General features: G+C 30.8%; 1 protein-coding gene across 5 annotated transcripts in view; it reads right to left on the minus strand.

The window, feature by feature from the left end:
* LOC129942109 (filamin-A) overlaps positions 1 to 14,575 on the minus strand; it is a 126,825-nt gene extending 112,250 nt beyond the window's left edge. For 2 of the 5 annotated variants that reach the window (XM_056050910.1, XM_056050908.1), the window contains exons 1-2: positions 1,444 to 1,903; positions 585 to 939 (exon numbers count right to left, since the gene is read on the minus strand). In XM_056050910.1, coding sequence (XP_055906885.1) covers positions 585 to 939; positions 1,444 to 1,857 — 769 coding nt within the window. In that variant the 5' untranslated portion in view covers positions 1,858 to 1,903. Of the gene's footprint in view, positions 1 to 584; positions 940 to 1,443; positions 1,904 to 14,246 lie in introns of those variants that run through there. The other 3 variants (XM_056050913.1, XM_056050912.1, XM_056050911.1) reach the window with 2 other exon arrangements.
* Positions 14,576 to 15,049: the final 474 nt, after the last annotated feature.

The raw sequence follows: 15,049 nt of genomic DNA on the forward strand, positions 1-15,049 counted from the left end.
TTATACGATAAAAATTTTGTCCTGCCCAAAGTGCACGGTTTTCTAAAATGTTCAAACATTTTAATGAAAATTTAAAAAAATATATGATTAGATCTTATTCGAACTGACTCAGCTGCTATAATAAGCTTTATCAATAAAATATTATTCAACCCTATTTCTATGAAGTCTCAAATTACTCATCATCTATGTATTCAACGAGACGTGACAGTAGGTTTCCGAAAACAAAATAAAAAAACAGACGAAATAACTTTATCATACTTGATGCATTCCTCGAATAAAAGTGAAATCAAATTAATGAGACAGACACCTTAAATATGACGTAATGATATTACTTCAACATCACTAAGAGAGGGTGCGTCGTCACCATTATTCATATTTAATATAGTCATAGTCACAAGGTAGTCATCATATAGTCTCAATCACAAGGTAGTCTGCATGGTAAGTATTATGATCTCACAATTCCAACTACCTAAACTCCTACCCTCATTTTTGTTTTCAAGGCAAATTAAGACAAAATTAATCATTTTTAATGAATCAACAACTTACTAAAGAAACAAAATGATCTAAGTCTAAGTTTCACTTACCAATATTAACAATTTTAATTCCTTCATCTTCGAGAAACTTAAGCGCCACGGAAACATTCTCCAATTTCTGACTACGGAATGTTGGCCTCTTATTATACTTGGGCATGCGTTTTTGGGATAGAACTTCAATGAGGGCAATCAAACGCAATCCATCGGATAGATCTGTCTCGAGACTAGCAATCGAACGATCGATTGTTTTTAGATGTTCATTCGCCCAGCGAGTGAATGTATTCTGTTGGATCTTCTTCCATTGGGCGTCTTCGGCCAGATCACGTTCTGCTTCCATGTCTTCGTCAAAATTCTCGTCCTGTTGTTGTTGATAGTAATCAACGCTGCCGGCGCTGCTGAGTGTTTGCTATTTTTTTTTTTAAATTAATTATAACGAAGAAATTTTGATTTAGTTTAAATTGAAAAATAATTAATTCTTTTTTTTAATTTCACTCATATCACACTCTCATTCACACAAGCATTCATAACATACGAAACAATAATTAGAACTTTATAATAAAAATAAAACAAATTTCTAAGAAAAGTGAGTCTGGTTTTTTGGGTCACTACTGTAGGATGACACTTGTTGATTCCTTCCCTCGCCCCCCTTCTTTTTGTTATTTTCTTTCAATTTCTTCGTGAGAAACTGTCAGTGTCAAAATTTGACAAGCGGTACGTGTGGGCGGAAGGAAGAACCTGATAAGGTTGGGAATTTCAACAACAAACACGATATTACTCGGTTCACAGTAAAGGGATTAAAAAAAAAAGAAAGAAAACCGATCTCGTTTTCGAAATTTTTGATTTTTTTAAATATTCTATATCAAACATACGCCCTCTCACATGCACTCTTCTTTTCTTCAGGCTGACACACCTGTTGAAATAGTTTCTGCTTTTGCTGCTGTTGGCTCTGTTGCGGGTGTTGATAGAACTGCTGCTGCTGCTGTTGATCGTGCACAGGATACTGATATTGATATCCTTGTGGTTCGAGATTTGGGGTATTAATTTGATTGATATTGCCTTTTGTGTAGAGATTTAATTGGCTAAAGCCGAAGCCGCTATTTATATTTTTACTATTATTATTATTATTTTGAATTAAATGACGGTCAATATTTGCCGTTAGATCCGTACGCGCACGCGGTCCACCTTCAACTGGTTGAAAGGAATTTGGTGCTCCACCAGCCATGACGTAGCCGGTATTATCCCCACTACCGCTACCACCAGCACCACCACCAGTACCATTACCAGTGCGGCCTGACTTTATTGTCGTTGAGTTTCGAGTATACATATTGATTGGCACTTTTTTTTAAACTTTTCTTTTATTGTTATTTTATGTTATCTTGTTTTTGTTGTTGTTGTTGTTGTTGTGTTATGTGTAATTCTTCTTTTTTTAAATTTTCTATTATTGTGATTTCCTTTTGATGGAGTATTTCGTTAAGTACCCCAGCCCAGGGGTGTGGTGAAAATACCAATCTTTTTCAACACACTTTAACTTCTGTCATTGATCTTGTAGGGAAGAGTACAAAATTTACCTTTTATCTTTGAAGTAAAGGTTTTTGGTTTAAAAAAAACTTTTCTTCAATTGAAATCAGAAAAAATATTTGCCTTATTTTATAAAATTAAACTAAATGAAGTTGTTTTTTTTGTTTAGAACTCTTGTTTAAAGTTAGAAGCTTTAATCAATGTACATTTTACTTCAGTCGACGCCTAAAAGTATGCTACGTTGTTGACTGATATGCAATTGGTGAGTTTTGTATTCATTTGAATCGTTCGTTGAGAAATGCAGCTAACGGAAGATGAACGAATAATACGTTATATTTAAATATTCGTTAAATAGGTTGTTTATTAATAAACCTTACGAGAAATCTGAGTAGTACTTAAATAAATTTCTAATATTGCAAACAAATATTTCAAAATGTAAATCACTGAATCATTTCTGAAATAAATTTGTGTTAATTTAATTGAATAGAAAAATAGAATGCACAGCTGAAGGGAGACTTAATATCTATAGGGTTTTCTGTTCCCAAGCACAAACTGTAACAGTTTCTTCACTTTGGCTTCAGTACACCGTACAAAAATTATTTTTCGATTTTTCAAAAACCTAACAAAATCTTTATTAAAATTAGATAAAATAGTTTTGCACATATTTAAACCAGTGCCTTGAAGGGGCGATAAATGTAATAAAAAATCAGTATTTGATCATAAATTTTTAAATAAACATTTCAAAAATATACGAGTAAATTTTCAAAATAAAATTATAAGTATTCATCTATTAAAAACGTTTTTAAGTGATCCACCTCAACTCAGCGCTTGAGCGCAATTGAAGTCTCTAACTAAGTGCTAGATTCGCTATACTTGAGTTTCGAATTTAAAGTCTTGTGGTGTACTGAATGATCGATCAAAATCAGCAGACACCCAGAGAATCTTTTGTTTTTAAATTCTTGGTAGACAATCGTTATGAAGTAAAGTATTAAAAACAGATTCTGTTTTTCAAAACATTAGACGAGTTTTCTTAAAACCGCTTTTTAAATTGGCGGACAGGATAACTCAAAAAGTCCTCAACTGGTTCTTATGAATTTTGTTTACATGTGTTCTATTTATTTTTATTATTGAAAATAAAATGCACGAGTGGTAAACACGAACTTGCTCATCTGTATGTTTAAACATATTTACTGTATTTTATGATTTAAAAATGTACCTATAAAAAAGGTTGTCTGCAAAAATTTAAATGCCATTGGATTTTTCAATTTTAATTAAAAAATATTTTTGGTATGCAAAAAAGTAATGACCCATTTTCAAGATATCGAATTTCGGAAAAAAAAACATATTTTTTTGTTTTTTAATTCAAAAATACAGTCAAACTTCCCTATAACGAACTTCTACCTAACGAAGATCTCTCTATTACGAATTGATTTCGAGTACACATCTTTTTGGTTACTTCTTAAGTGTGTTTTGATCTCCTCATACAGAATTTCCATAAAGCGAATTTTTCTCTGCAACGAACAAATTTTGTCTGGGAAATCCAAATCTCATACGGTTTTGTTTTGTTAAAAACAACATCATTCTGAGAAAAAAAACCTTATAAGGTGATTTCCCCAAGATTTTAAATGCAAGCATTCTATGTTCAGGCTTCAGTGAATATAATTGAAAATGTCTCGAAGTAGCATTTCTTTTGAGAAAAGTTTGCTGATAATTGATACGATTGACTAAATAACATATATTACTATTGACGTGTTTCGAACCTTTGGCAATGAAAGAATGTTATCTAAACTAAAATTACTGACTTCTTTAAATAAAAGTAAAAACGAAAAATGTCTATATAACGACATAATTGTTTGGTCCCGTGCAGATTTGCTATAGGGAAGTTTGACTGTACTAACATTTTTGATCATCAAATATTATTGAGGCAGAATAAGAGGCTGTGCAGACAAAAATTATTGAAATCGATTGATGTATTCTCGAGAAAACTTAAAAACAAAATAATGCCTTCGTGAAGGGTACCCTTCTGGAGCAGTTCAAAAATATTTGTTTGTATAGGGTGTCCCAAAATTAACGCAAGATTTGAATTTGCGCAGTGAAGTGTTGGCAACCCTGAAAAAAAGCAATTTGACAGCTAACAGTATAGGGTTATTAAAAATATAGCGTTACACGATAGAACAACGTGTCTTCATTATTAAAGAATATTTCAAAAATAGTGAAAGCTTGGCGGCTGCAGTTCGAAAATTTCATACAAAATATGGTCGGAATAGTGTTTTAACTTCGTCAACTGTGAAGAGATTAATTGAAAAATTCATGGAGATTGGATCCCTTGGAGACGCCAAACACACTGGTCGTCCGAAAACAAGCCGTTCAAATGTGAATGTCAAAGCAGTGCGTGAGAGTGTTGCTGACAATCCAGGAACCTCAATTCGACGTCGTGGACAAGAATTGCAAATTTCAAGAACCTCTCTACAGCGTATACTCACCAAAGATCTGTGTCTTCATGCTTACAAAATTCAATCAACTCAACAATTGAAGCCTAATGACCATGGACAGAGAAGAGAGTTCGTTGAATAGGTTATTAAACATCAACAAATGGACTCTGATTTTTTGAGCAAAATCATCCTAAGCGATGAAGCACATTTTCATCTTGATGGCTGGAGGCATAATTGGGCCATATTTTTTTGAAAATGATGCTGGTCAAGCAGTGGCTGTTACTGGTGCTCGATATCGCGACATGATTGCACAGTTCTTTCTGCCAAAATTGGATGATATTGATGTGTCCAATATGTGGTTTCAACAAGACGGTGCCACATGTCAATGTCATACAGTCCGTGAAACAATTCAATTACTACATGAGACATTTCCAGGTCGTGTACTCTCTTGTTTCGGTGATCAAAATTGGCCTCCTAGATCGTGTGATTTAACACCATTAGACTTCTTTTTATGGGGTTATTTGAAATCACAAGTCTATGTCAACAAGCCCACCCGTGCATTAAAGGAGGATATTCAACGCTGCATCAACGAAATTCAGCCACATTTATGCAGAATGGTCATGGAAAATTTCAACAAAAGAGTGCGCATGTGCATGCAAAGCCGTGCAGGCCATTTGTCCGATGTGTTATTCCATACATAACCCTATCCTATGTATTTTACGAGTCAATAAAAATATAACTAATTTAATTCAAATCTTGCGTTAATTTTGGGACACCCTTTATTAAAATAATCCAAATTAACAAATAATGTATGGGTTTGTTTTTGAGAAAATTTAAATTTTTAATTTTAAATCTCGAGATTGAAATTTCGTATAAGTACCTACGTTATTTATTCTGCAGTTATAGGTGGGGATCAAGTAGGGATGTACGTTAAGGCTTGGAAACACCGTTAAATAGAAAAATGTTGTCTGTTTTAAGTTTTATAACCACTTTTTTTCTAATTGTATACCTACTCCTACGTACATTTTTTTGAATAGAAACTACGCGTAAAATCAGGGAGGTATGCATGGGTAACTTCCTTTCCTTGGACAAACTAAAGGGTTTAAGTAGGTAGTGAGGTTGAGTTAATGGTGGATCCAGGATTATCGTAGGGGTTATGAACACCCCGGGGAGAATATTTTTTAGATTGTCTTGGGAATTGCCGTAATGGATACACCCTGTTATATTTTATATTTTTTATTTATTATTTATTCTACTTTTAACTGAGTATGGACCAAGAACACAATATAAATTGGAAATTCAGGCCTATTTCAATCGCGCCGCACAAATTCATCAAATTTTATATAATGCATGGTGGTCTTATGTGCCATAAAGTTTATTCGGTTTAGTTGTATAAGCAAAGATTTAAGCTACATATTTGTTAGTAATTCAACGATATTTACCAAAAACGAGATTTGTCTGTCGAAATTAACTAAAATCTTTGTAATAATATCAAAGGTATTAAAAACATGCTACTCGTCTTCAATTCTATCTTATTTTTGTTTGACGAACATATTAAGTATTAATCTATTAAAAACAAAGGCACATTGATTTTTTTTATAAAAGCTGATATAGTTTGTAAAGATTTGAAATTTTGGACTGCTTAGTAAATTACTAAATATTTTGCAATTTGTAAATGTAAAATAAACCCTTCGCCTTCATAGTAGGTTCATTAAAATTCCGCGCCAAGATCTTAATAAATTGAAGAATTTTACTTTTAAACATGCATTTCAGGAATATAATTGACACTTTCGTTAAAATAATGGCTAATTTAAATAAATAATGTACGTTTTATATCTATTAATTTTAAATAAAAAAGCTCTCAATCTTTTAAAAATTGAAATAAGAATATATTCTATAGTTTCACCTCAGTTCCTTTGTTTTTAATTTTTAGAGAAATTAAATGCGTTTATTGCGTTAAATTAAAAAAACAAACATTTTTCTCTTTTCAATTTTGAAGTTCTGTCCAGTAACAGTAATTTTATAGAATTTCTCTTCTAACATTTGCTTTATTCCACGAGTATACCTACTGATATTGATAGTAATAAATAACTAGTTTTGTTAAAAAGATTTTTAGTTGAAAACAAATGTTTAAGTAACATTTCTTAAATTTTTATAAATTGGATGAATTAAATTAATTTGAGAGATAACAAGAACCGAACATCAATTTTTGGCAAATTCGTGTACTATTTCGTGTATATTTTATTTTTTTGTGAAAAAAAGACTTTTGGATTTTTATTAAAAAAAAAAACAACTGAATATCAAAAACAATATTTTCAGTGAAATAAAAAAGTTTGAAGACAATATTTTTAATTTTTGAAAAGCTATTTGAGTTGAATAGTAAACTTATGCCAAGTTTTAGTGTTGTTTTTTTTAAGGTTTTTATTTTTTGTAAGAAACCTGTGAATTCAATTTATCTAAAAAAAAAATCCAAATGTTTAAAACAATATTTCTTATAAGGTAAAATTAGTTCGAAAAAATAATCTTAAATTTTTGAAAAGATATTTGAGTGGAAAATCCATTTTTACCAACTTTGATTAATGATTTTTTAGGTTTTTTTTATTTTTTTTTAAAGAAAACTGTCAATTCGAATTTTCTCCAAATTTTACCACATACTAAAAACGTTATTTTTCGTTACACAAAATAATTCTACATTCGTAGGTGTATTTATAAAAAACCGTTAATTAGATATTTTTCCAAAAATACATTTGTTTCGTACCACGTAACAATATATAATTTAAAATTTAATTGAAGTCTTTAGCGTCATTGGTTCGTAAGACATTTAGGATTAACCTGAATGTTCACCTTTTTTAAACTGCTATGGTAAAAAAAATCACCCACGCAATTTTCTTGAGAGATGCAGAAAGTCTTTCTGCACTATTATTTGTATAACAAAATTTATTTGAAGTCGATATCTCTTCTGGTTCTTGAGCTATGGACGACGAAAAAACGTCGCGAACGTACAGACGTACGAATGTACGTACACACGCACGCACAGACATCTTTATTAAAAATCTTTTATTTCGACTATAGGGACCTTGAAACGTCGAGAAATGTCAAAAATTTCAATTTGACAGATCGGACCCATTACAATAAATTTCTATGGGGAGTTAATATCAAAAAGATAGGTTTTAAATATAATTTATAGGAAAAGTTAAAATGGTTGACTTATAGACAGATATGTAGTACCTAATTTTTTGTTAATATTAATTGATAATGTTTTTAAGTACATAACTTGAACAAACATCACTAATTATTAATAATTTTATATTTTTTACGTGCGACAGAAAAAATATCTTTTTTTGTGATGCCCATGCAAGTTTGAAGGGCTGAAATGCCCAATTTTACAGAAAACAAAACATCATTTATTAAAATATCGATACAAGAAACTGCATGAAACATTGCGCCACCGTTGCTTTAAAGTTTCCGATATAAAAAATACGTCATTAAATGTATTATATCAAATAGATTAATCAAAATGATTAATCAAAAACATGAAGAATTTAATGCTCAACAATCCAATGCTGTCTACCACCTCAAAACCTACTATCCACGACTGATACTTGCATCAAGGAGAGTAAACAACTATTAGTTCTAGGTATGTTTATCACAAAACATCTATTGTGGAGTGATCACATATTTGACATTGTAAAAATACTGCTAAGTGTTTAGGCTTTCTTCGATAATGCAAGAAGCTTTTTACCCCTTTGATCTGCTGACAATACAAAGCTTGTATTCGTCTGAAACTCGAGTATACATTTTGGATGTAGCCCCAATAAGGTATTTGGGTCTTTTGGTTAGAAATTAAAAGAAATCCAAAAATAATAGCATTCGTTCCATTACTGAGACATTTGCTACTCTTGAACACCGCCGCAAGGTCTCACGCTTATCATTGTTTAATCGATATTTTTACAAACAATGCTTTTGTGAAATAGGCAGTTGTATTCACTCCCTAATAGTACCCGTGGCATGATGGTTAGTGCGTTGGACTGTCATGCAAGAGGTCTTGGGTTCAATCCCTGCCTGTGCCACCTTAATTAAAAAAAAAAAAAAAAAAAAAAAAAAAAAAATAATTTTCGCGGGTACTACCTCTTGCGAGGAATTGACAAATCCTTCAAGATTAATTCTTGTCATGAAAAAGTGCTTTCTCAAACTAGCCGTTCGGATTCGGCCTAAAATTGTAGGTCCCCTCCATTCCTGACAACAGTACTCGCACACAGGAATGGTTGAGAGTTGTAAGTCACTAGGCCCTGGTTCACAACGGACTGTTGCGCCACCCCATTTGATTTGATTCACTCCCTAAAACAATTTAACTGTACTAACCGTACCTCTAGGAATTGTCAGCAGTTAACTCTTAAGCCCAACTTCAGACGTAGACATTCTTTCTTTAGCCGCACTACACGAATGTGGAACGTTTTACTAGGCTCAATATTTCCAACTCATAACAATATGCATACATTTAAAACCAATGTACATCAGTATCTCCTTCTAATCCTATCCAAATTTCCTTTCCTTTTTTTCAGGACAAAATAGTGGAAAATACTTCTGAGTTTTGTATAATTATTTTTGTTTGTTTAAGTTTCACAATTTTATAAAGTATTTTTTCCTTAAAGTTTGCAGAGTTCGTAAGTATTTGTATAGTTTGTTTATACTCTTCTCAATTTTGGTCTTGCTGAAACAATTAAAAGTTATCTCATCTAAATATGCTACGAAACTTTGACCGTCAACCTACAACACATTTTTGGACTTAACACATACAAGAACAAATTGTAATCTTTTCACAAAATAGATTCTAGGGTCTTCAATAGTGTAAACAACCAATCTAGATGCTGACTAAGCAGGAAAATGGTATTGAAATTCCTTCTACATTTATAACCACGCCTGATGTATGTTTGCTTAAAATTGAAAACAAAACTGAAGGTGGCCCTAAGCGTAGAGGTATCCTTCAGGAAACGTCACTGATGGCAAAACCATTTTGTTGATTAACATAATTAAAGCAAACATTCTACCTACACATACAAAACTGATTTGTTTTGACATTGAATTTCAACCAACAAAACATACGAGCATGAAATTATACGTATTCCAAAAAAAAAGAAACTAATAATATTTAATTATTGCGAAATACAACAATTTGTTACGTTTAATTAGAAATCACAATCTATAGTATATGTGACAAACGTTTGGTCAAATAAATGTCTAAGACAATTAAAAAATAATTTGGCATAATGCCGCGTTAAGGAGAGTAAACAAAAATTTCAAAAACAAATTGAAAATAAATGCAAATTTAAGATTCCTTCTCGTACTCAAAGAATTTATTTTGTTTTTGTAAGTTCTCATCTGATTAACTATGTATTTATTAGGTATTCTAGTTGTAAACAAAAATAAAAATTAAAAATTAAACCTTATTGGGATGCTCGGTGCATTCAATGTTCGTCTATTGTTTTGATTAAAAATAGTTTTTATTTTTTGTTTCCTATTTTCTTCATATATTATTCAAAAGTTTCAATTATAGCCGGATGAATAATGTTTTTCTTTTTTTTGTCAATTTTGATTGCGAAGTTTAATTTAAATTTAGTTTATTTAAAGACATTATTGTTTTAAAAAGGCTGATTAATAAAAAAGAAGTTGTTCTTTTGTTTTGGTTTAAAGGAACGTTAACAGTCTTATTTATAAACCGTGACCAAATCTAATAATAATGAATCACTCTTTCTAACCTAACCTAATAAAGCATGCCCAACTTTAAACTTTTATTTTACTTGGATAGCATTTTGTACATCTTTTTACCCACTTTAACACTTAAATTAATTGTCTCTCTTAACTCTTCGTTTTATGTAAAAATTAGGAGAAAGTGAAAAACGTATTAAACACACCTGACAACTCACATTTTTGGATTAAATGATTCATTTATGGTGTATCCAATGTGTTAAAAACGAAGTTTTCCCACCAACAAATGTTGCACTTTGAAAATTTAATAATTAAGTTCTTATGATATTAATATTTAACATTTATTTTAGAATTACAATTTCTAGTTTTTCAAAGATTGTTATGCTTTGCTAACTAAAACTAATTCCCTTTTGTTAAAAACACAGAAATCTAAATTCTGGATTAAACAAATTAATATAATTAAGAGAAGCGATTTTGTAAGATTTTAAATTCGTTTGAAAAGGCAAAATCATAGTTTAGCTACAAATGGTTTTAAAATTCTACAAAACCGTTGTAAACTTAGCCACTTAACAAGTAAAGAACATGTTTAAGTTCAGTTCAATTATTTTGAATACTTTGCTAATTTTCAATCCGTGTGAAAGTATTAAGACAACTTTCGATATTGCCTTCAAAGAAAAAACCTTTTCAACTCAAACTGGATGTGTTGAGAGGTCTATTTTCACGACCTTTAAAATTTGACGTCTTTATCATACCGCATCTAAAAGTATCAAAAACTCGACCTGTCCCCAACCGATTCTTGTTTTCAATGTATTTTGAGTTTTAAAATGGACTACTACAATTTTTAAAATGGATTCTACAAATAATTTTAAGTAAACAACATTTGATGGAAAGTTAAAGTCAATGTTGCAATTTAAAGGGTGTTTGTATTGTTTATTTCATAAACTCGTTTAAGTTTTTGAATTTTAACTCACAAAGATTTATCTCATCAAAAACTTTTGGATGCCTGGAAATGGTTTATACAAATTTGGTTTTATGAAATGTAGAATGTTTTCCTCCATTATTTTTATTGATTTTAACTAATGATATCAGGGATGGAGGGGACCTACAGTTTAAATGTTGACAACGGGTATTTTTTAACCTGAAACAAATAGTTAAAATTAAAGTTTGGATTCGAGATCAAAAATTAAGTCCAAAATGTATTTTTCAAAACCATGAAAATATCAATTTAAAGGGTTTCTCACAACTTTGTGTAGAGTCAAATAAAGACTAAAAACGAGATTTCGCTGGATGGAAGGAAGTCAGCTGGCTTTGATAGCATTACAAATACATATTTAAAAAACTTACCAACATTGGGTTTAAAATACTTGCAAGTGTTATTTAATAAATGTCTTAAAATTGGCTATTTTCCAAACAATTTGAAAACTTCCAAGATAATACCGATTTTAAAACCTAGCAAATATGCTAATCTACCTTATAGTTAAGGACCCATTAGTTTGTTGAGTTCAATTAGTAAATGTTTTGAATAAGTTATTAAATCTAGAATAAATTCACACTTAACCAATAACAACATTTTAACAAACGAGCAGTTCGGCTTCAGATTGCATCACGGTACAATCCATCAAGTACATAGAATTACTAAACACATAAAAAGTAACAAAAGGTCTGGTAAAAGTACAGGTATGGTACTTCTTGATGTCGAAAAAGCATTCGACACGGTCTGGCATAATGCGCTTTTACAAAAGTTGTTGATAATCAACTTCCCAGTGTTTTTAATAACAATAATTCTTAATAACAATAAATCATTTTTACTATAGAGGAAACTTAATGTGTCACTCAACAACTGGTTTTCTGAAAAATATGATATAACGGCCGGTGTACGACAAGGATCAGTTTTAGGCCCTATTCTATACTCAATATTTACTTCCGATTTTCCATTACTTCCTTTTTGTAAAACAGCAAGCATCGCTGAATCATCACCGACAAAGCTACTTTCCAGTCATGGTGCTACTTCCATGACTGGAAAATAAAAATCAATGCTTCAAAATCGCAGGCAATCTTTTTCACTCGAAATCCGAAAACTCCCAGTAGTCGAATAGTTTTTGAAACAAATCGTTCAAACTTTTCAGATTTTCAACTTCTGTAAGGGCGCAATTTAAAATGTTACCCTTAAACTTGAGAAATGTTCAACAAGAACAATTAATAACGACATTAAAATGAATATTTGTTTGTGCTGCTTCTTCAGGGAAGCGATCGTTAACGGGTTGTGAAGAAGAAAGAAACTGTTGCCAGTGTTGCGGGAAACTGTATGTTTTAATTAAATTATGTGGTATTTACCTATTTCTAAAATTGTTTTTCTTATTTTAAATATATTATTATTTAATTAAAAAATAGTTTTATCTAAAAAAATTATAAATTTGCTTAATTTTTTCACTGTTCAAGCATAGGAAACTGAATTCTAACGAGTTTCCTATTCGTACGCTTTCTGCCGAAGAATGGAAAGAATTTTATAAAAACCAAGACAAAATAAGACAGAATTAAAAAAATGATATTAATGCCAAGAAAAAACTTAAAATGGAACGTAAAAATCCAAAGGCTACAGTAAAGAAAAATAATAAAATAAAGAAAAACACGAACAAGTCTTGAAAATAATCTTTGGAGTTTGCGACGACGAGCTCGACACAGATGCCGATGAAGATAGCTTAAAAAATATAGGCGTTGATATTTGGCATGCACCCCACCCACCTATGTACTCAACTTTACGTTTAACGGTTTCGTCACAGTTTAGGATTACTTTTTTGTAAGACACTTAGTTTTCAACTACAGGGGATTTAAACCTGATTCGTTTTTGGGACAAGAAAAAGTCGTGATTTCTTCGAACAGTTTATTTTTGATTTTTTGAATTAGTTCTAAGACGTTTAATATGCATATATAAAACATTCAAAATTTGTTTGCTTATAAGAATCCAACTTTTTCTGTGCACAATTTTGAGCAGAAAATGTTAAGAACCATTTAAAAAAAAAAATCTGAAGAATTGTGTAACTCGAAACGTGTTTTTTTTGTTCATTGAATACTAGATTATTTTTGATAAAACATAGGACAATACATTTTTTTAAAGAACAAAAATTAAAGTGTCCCCATATTTAAACTTATTAAAATTCACCAGAAACAATTTCTACAACATGTACATTTTTTTAAGTTCGAAGTGAATAAGCAAAGTGTTCAATTTCTGTAAAATTATTGACCAATTCCTTGAAATCACAGTATACCTGTTTTTTAGCGTACAAAGTAGATATACACAATTTAATTAAATATTATATTGCCTCTAGATATTTAAATGTTTATTTTTGTATCGGGTTTCCTACATCCCGACCACTAACACGATTAGAATCTTGTTTCACCAAGGATTTGTGTCTTCTTAAAATTGACATAATTGCCAAGAGTTAAGTACTTCTTTCATGAGACACACCTATTTAAACATTTTTGAAATCACTCAAAATACATATTAACGCATTATGACTCAATATCCAGATAAGGCGAGACAATGAATAATCATATTTCTGTTGAAGATTAAAAACATCAATAATTTTGCATTACCAATAGTTCTTAATTTTGTTAAAATGTTTTATCCCAACAAAACAACACCATCGTAGTTGAAACTTTATTTTTACTTCGAGAAACATCTTTGACAATGACACACCTTTCATCCTCAACCAGACAAAGTTTTATTTTTTGTATTATTTGTATTTTTATTTATTAATATGAAAGCCTGAGGTATAAAGGAACATTTAATAATAGATTCATAAATCTTTCACTTCATCTCATTTTAAAAGATTTCGAACATATAGAAACCAACAAGTTAATGACCCCATAATGTCTCATTTCACGCCACCATACCACAGACTCACATCATCCTTTCAATATCAATTAGAAAATATTCTTTTTCATTCACACTTTTTAGATTTTTTAAAACTTTCGCAACAGACTAAAAATCTCACACAAAAATCGAAACAAACAAATAAAATTTCGATACAAAGTTAAAAACTACAAAAACACTCACTTTCGACATTTTGCTAGCGATCGTTTTTTAAAAATCCTCTCTCGAAATTAGTTCAAATAAATCGAACACTCTTTTGTGTGCCAAAAACCAAAAATTATTGGATTTTGTAACCAAAACCAACTCAGCGCACTTAAAAAACGTATGTTCGCAATGATTTTTGCGAAATTGAAATTAAAATCGAAAAACGAAACAACAATTTTTCACGGAGTCACAACTCAACTGAATGACACTCAGTAAATAAATAATAATAAATTTTGCTTCAACAGCTAAACCGAACGAAAAGAAATTATGTTTAACACGGAACAAGCCAAATCACGAGATTTATTGTAAAAATATATTAAGTATATTTTATTGTTCTTTTGTTTAATTTAATATGTGTTTTAGTAGAATTATATATTTTGCAGTTTTTAAAGCGTTTTTATTCCTCGATTGTTATGGTTCGAATGCCTATGAGTGAATGCTTCGACTTTTTAATGATTTATATGCACTTGGTTCTTGGTTCTCTTCTCTTGTCGACGTCTTAGTCGTCTTGTCGCGTCGTTGTTGTCGTAGTTGTTGAAAAGTCGGTAAATTGCTACCCGATTCGGTGTTAAAATGACCCACAGCCGGCGACCGATCGCTGCTAAAAACTGAATGCTCTCTGTCTCGGGTTAGTCATCGCGATAAAAAAAGGAAGAAAAATAAGAATTTAAGAATTCATGAAACTTTTACAAAAATAAAAAATTGTTACAAACGCAAACAAAAATAAATCGCTAAAACAGCTAATGCAAAAGCTATATAGATACTCGAAGGTAGGTTATAAC

This window comes from Eupeodes corollae, chromosome 1 (genome assembly GCF_945859685.1).
Source record: "Eupeodes corollae chromosome 1, idEupCoro1.1, whole genome shotgun sequence".
NCBI lineage: Eukaryota > Metazoa > Arthropoda > Insecta > Diptera > Syrphidae > Eupeodes > Eupeodes corollae.